This window comes from Salpingoeca rosetta (assembly GCF_000188695.1).
Source record: "Salpingoeca rosetta unplaced genomic scaffold supercont1.32, whole genome shotgun sequence".
Classification (NCBI taxonomy): domain Eukaryota; class Choanoflagellata; order Craspedida; family Salpingoecidae; genus Salpingoeca; species Salpingoeca rosetta.
This window is the reverse complement of record NW_004754902.1, coordinates 230,583-235,582: the sequence shown is the minus strand read 5'-3', so window position 1 is coordinate 235,582 and position 5,000 is coordinate 230,583. Positions and strand designations below refer to the sequence as shown.

General features: G+C 55.7%; 1 protein-coding gene across 1 annotated transcript in view; it reads left to right on the top strand.

Annotated features, from left to right (window-relative positions):
- Positions 1-5,000, top strand: part of PTSG_10025 (uncharacterized protein) — a gene marked incomplete at its 3' end in the record, with an annotated part of 36,506 nt that overhangs the window by 21,974 nt on the left and 9,532 nt on the right. Inside the window, exons 33-42 of the mRNA XM_004988883.1 lie at positions 1-1,851; positions 2,110-2,255; positions 2,463-2,613; positions 2,794-2,871; positions 3,161-3,239; positions 3,445-3,554; positions 3,717-3,761; positions 3,955-4,033; positions 4,230-4,318; positions 4,570-4,677. The exon at positions 1-1,851 is cut by the window's left edge and continues 2,098 nt beyond it. Coding sequence (XP_004988940.1) covers positions 1-1,851; positions 2,110-2,255; positions 2,463-2,613; positions 2,794-2,871; positions 3,161-3,239; positions 3,445-3,554; positions 3,717-3,761; positions 3,955-4,033; positions 4,230-4,318; positions 4,570-4,677 — 2,736 coding nt within the window. The remainder of the gene's footprint in view (positions 1,852-2,109; positions 2,256-2,462; positions 2,614-2,793; positions 2,872-3,160; positions 3,240-3,444; positions 3,555-3,716; positions 3,762-3,954; positions 4,034-4,229; positions 4,319-4,569; positions 4,678-5,000) is intronic.

Here is a 5,000-nt window from a genome sequence, read left to right as displayed (position 1 = left end):
GCGAGACACAGGCGCCACGCCGATACCCACGATCAAGACCGCAGCGGTGTGGCTCGAGCGCAACCACGGCAGCAGGGACTTTCGCACGCCCGAGCACACCACCATGGCGATGATGTGGTGATTGAACTTGGCAGTGTCCACGGGTCAGGGAGTGATGGTGATGATGATGATGATGATGATGACAGCGGAGAGATTGCTGGTGCTGGACGTGGCGTTGTTGGCACCGACCAGGGCATCCGTGATCGCGATGATGATGATGTGATTGTTCGCGGGTTTGATGAGGAGCATGACATGCTCAGCCATCATGGCAATGTGCAAGAGACGATGTTTGCCACACGGTCAGCACCGGCTGTGCAGCAAGAGCAGCAAGAGCAGCAGCAGCAGCGCCGTGGAAGAACAGAGTGGCTGGAGGATGACAACAGGACAAGTTCCGACTTTGGGCTACGGAGAACGGCACACGGCGCTTCGCCACGATCACAGGATGGGCCTGGTCATGATGAAAGCAACAGCGCTGCCCGTCGTGGTACACAAAATGTCAACACGGATCAGCAACAACCGCACGAACCGCAACAGCAGCATCAGCAACAAGGGCAACAGCAACAAGGGCAACAGCACGCTTGGCATGACGACAAGCAAGAAGAGCAGCAACCAGAACACGGTCAGTCCACCAGCCCGCAATTGCCTGCTGCTGCGAGTCCAGTGCTCACCACTGTGGCGCTCGCCGTGAGCAACTTCAGCGTGAGGGCGCAAGGCGTGGAAGACCTCTCGTACAAGATTGCGTCTATCCTTGCGAGTGCGACGACAGACACGAGCGACACTGCAAACGAATGGGACATGACGCTTCACATTGCAGAGCAGCATCTTCAAGTTGCTGGCTCAATGGCTGTCGGCGACACTATGCCTTCAGCTACCGGTGTGGACAGCGGTGGTCGTCACCGAGGTCTGGAACCATCGCCATCCTCGACAGTGTCAATGCTCGTCGGCAGTGTTGCGCAGGCAACAACCCGCGCCCAGCAGCGAGACAGCGACAGCAGACGCGCCAGCAAAGACAGTGCAGAGTTTGCGCGTGCGAGTGCTGCCAAGCAGCAGCAGCAGCGGCGGCGCGCACGTACCAGGTTTGCCACGCGCCCGTCGCCGTCGTGGTCGTCGTCGTCATCATCATCGTCATCGGGTGATGAAGAGGACGAACGAATTTGGGTTGAGATGAAGCAGCCATCCATATCCCTGCCCGAAATTATCATCAAGGCGTCCATTTCCAAACAGCAAAGGAAGCAGCAGCATCAGGAAGAGGAAGAAGGACAAGGGGGGCATGAGCAGAAGCAACAAGAGCAGCACAGGCAAGAACAGCAACAGCAACAACAGCAACACCAAGAACATCAACAGCAACAGCAGCAACAGCAACAGCAGGAAGGCGCAGTGCAGTTGTCTCGTGCAGCCAATTTGCATGTGTGGGTGCGGCGAACGGTGGTTGCCGTTCCCCTCATCTCACAGATGAAAGGCCTGGCGAGTGAGCGAGACGAGCTGCATGCACAGCTGCAGGCCGTGCTGGTGGATGTGCTGAGTGCGTGGTCACAACTGCTGCGGCGGCGGCAAGAGGTGAAAGAGGAGCGAGAACGGGAAAATGGCGGCAGCGGTGGTGGTGGTCGTCGTCAGCAAACGAGCAGGTCACAGAGCAAACGCGAGGAAGACTTGCACCACGACAGCAGCAGTGGTGGTGGTGATGCCGATGGTGACAGCGCGTTGGATTGGCAGGTGGTGGTTGAATCTGAAGGCGTTGAGTTGACGGCACTGACACGAACGACATTTGTTACATTCGACACGGGCGCATTTTCCATCGAGGCAGACACCCAGGTGTGTACGCAACCATGTTGCATGCATGTGTATGTGTGTGTATGCGTGTGCGTGCGCGTGTGTGTGAATGTCCGTGTGCCCGTGTGTGTGTGCGTGTGTGTGTGTGTGTGAATGTCCGTGTGCCCGTGTGTGTGTGCGTGTGTGTGTGTGTGTGTGCGTGTGTGTGTGTGTGTGTGTGTGTGTGCGTGCGTATGCGTATGTTGCTTTCATCTTGTTTCATGAGCTCCACTCGCTCACATCACCCGGCACGTGCAACAGCGTGAGACAATTGGCAAGGTGCTTGGTGTGCACCTTGAAATGGCATCACCGTCCATCGTGTGTGGCAGCCTGGCTCAGCGCCGCGCCCACCAGACTGGCAAGGTCGCTCACCTCAAGGGCTCGTTTGCTGTCATCGCAAAGTACAGGTGGGTTCACAATCTGCGAATCTGTGCTTACGTGTGTGTGTGTGTTTGCGTGTGTGCGTGTGTCTGTGTGTCTGTGTGTGTGTGTGTGTGTTTGTTATGTGTGCGTGTGTGCGTGCGTGCGTGTGTGTTATACGCGTGCGTGCGCCCACATCTCATACCACTCCCTCACACTCACCCCACTGTTTACCTTCAACACCGCTTCCACAGCCTGTCATCCGCTGGCTTTCCATCCACCGGCACCGCTCCCACGACCACCACGTCCACATCCAGAGGTCAACGCCGATCCCAGGACTTTGCCAGTCCGCGCCTGCTTCTCCGCGTTGCACTCATCAACAACACCATCTACGTTCCGCCAAGCGTGAGTGAATGTGCGTGTGCGTGTGTGTGTATGTGTGTGTGTGTGACGAATCATTGCGTTCTGTTCCGCCCCTTTCCATGCTTTATTCACCCTGGAACCCCCCTCCCCAACGCTCACTTCACAACGACGACTCGCAATCCCCCTCGCCATCTGTACCTCGACTGCGCGCAACGCTGCCAGGCCATCAACCACTTCCTCTGGTTTGTGGTGGACACGAAATCCACCGCTGCGCTCTGGAAGGGCGCCATTGAGGCCGAGGTGCGCCGTTCACCGCGTATTCGGTCACGTGCTTGCTTGCGGTTCACTGCGTGTGTGTGTGTGTGTGTGTGTGTGTGTGTGTACGTGTGTACGTGTGTACGTGTGTACGTGTGTGTGTGTGCCAATCGTGCTTGGTGTGCGGTTTTTTTTTGTACAATTTTTTGTTCCAGATGACAACGTCCATGTATGTGTGTGCTCACACTCTCTACCTTCCTGCAATGCACTGGAACGCGTTAATTGCACGTGTGCATGTATGCACTATATCACCTGCATGGATGATTATCACCAGCTGCCTGAATTGGCCACTGCTGGCGCGGCGGCACAACAATCGGGCGCCAGTGCCGGTGGCGGTCTCGCTGCCATCATTGGTACGATCACCCACGCGCGCACTTGCACAGACGCGTGCACACGTGGAAGTGAATACACGTGTGCACGTAGATGCACGTACACACACACACACACACACATACATGCATACACACACGCACACATACACGCGCACACGCGCGCACACAATGTCCATTAACGCATCCAACCACCACCACCAAACAATCACGACGACCGTTGTTCCAGGGCTGAAGTTGCATGTGCAGGTGGAGGTGAAACACGTGGACTTGACGCTGCCGCTCGTCGAGTCAAGCATGAGCTCTCTGGCCGCCAGCCCAAAGTTCACCAGCTTTGCCGTGAGTCGCGTGTGTGCCTGTGTGTGTGTGCGTGCGTGTGCGTGTGTGTACTGGTGTGGACCCTGGGTGTTGCTCGCGATTGTGCTGGGTCGTGGTGGTTTGTGTTCAACCATCTGCCGTTGACTCATTTGCATCTCCAAACGCGGCATTCATCATCATAAGATTGTTCGCCTTGCTGCATTCTCCGCCATCGTCGGCAATGTTGAGGTGAGCGCACATGAGCATGCACCGTTGTTTTACATATCTTGTACATCCCGAACACGCGTCGCCCCGTATTCTACGCTTGTACGCAATCTTGGATCAAGATGACTTGTATGCTCACGCACATGCATATGTGTGTGTGTGTGTGTGTGTGTGTGTGTGTGTGTGTGTGTGTGTGTGTGTGTGTGTGTGTGTGTAGCGTGGGCGGGTGCGGATGAGGCGGCTTCGCTGTTTCTTCGCGCACGAGACAGACCCACAGGCCCAGAACAATCCAAAGTGTACGTCGTGTCACATGTGCCATGGCGCAAACGGGCAGGAATGCCCTTGCTTGTGTGCATGTGTGCGTATGTATGTGTGTGTGTGTGTGCGTAACATTGCCGGATGTGTCGTCTTGCGCTTGTACTCACGTCGCTCACTCGCTCACTCACTCACTGACACACCGCGTTATTCGCGTGATTGTGTATTGACGTGCAGATCTGGAGCATCGGTCCACCAACTCCGTGCACGTTGCGTTTGGCGAGCTGCGCCTCTTTACGAAATCATTTGCCAGTCCACATTCCGGGGTGCTGCTGACATGCCTCGCATTACACACACACACACACACACAAACACACACATTCACACACACACACACAAACACACACATTCACACACATGCACGTGCGCGTGGATGAACTTGCACACGTGCGCCCTAATTGTTCTGTTCTGGGTTGGCGTGTTGCCTTGCATCATGCATCTCATGTGAAGCGCTCATTTTTTATCCTGCTTGTTGCCACACCGCCTCTCCACCGCCTCTCCACACTCCAAACAACAGGTGCGCGGGGCATTCCAGGTTGCGGCGCGAATGCGTTTGAGTGGACTGAAACTTCGCATCGACCCAGATCTCGGCAAATTTGTCGCCATCACCAACGCCGTTCTCAACGTGTGTGTGTGTGTGTGTGTGTGTGTGTGTGTGTGTGTGTGTGTGTGTGTGTGTGTGTGTGTGTGTGTGTGTGTGTGTGTGTGTGTGTGTGTGTGTGTGTCGTCGTCGTCGGCTATGGGTTGACACCGGCATACTCTCACCTCCTTCTCAACCCTCCCTTACCGCCACCAACGACTAGAACTTCCACGTTGCCCACCCTTCCACACGCCGCCTTTGGTGTTTCCTTCACTTTTATTCGTTCACTTCCTCGGGCAGATGGAGAGCTGTAGCTCTTTTCATCTTCTTACAACAGCGTTTCTGAAACACCATACACTGGTCTTTCT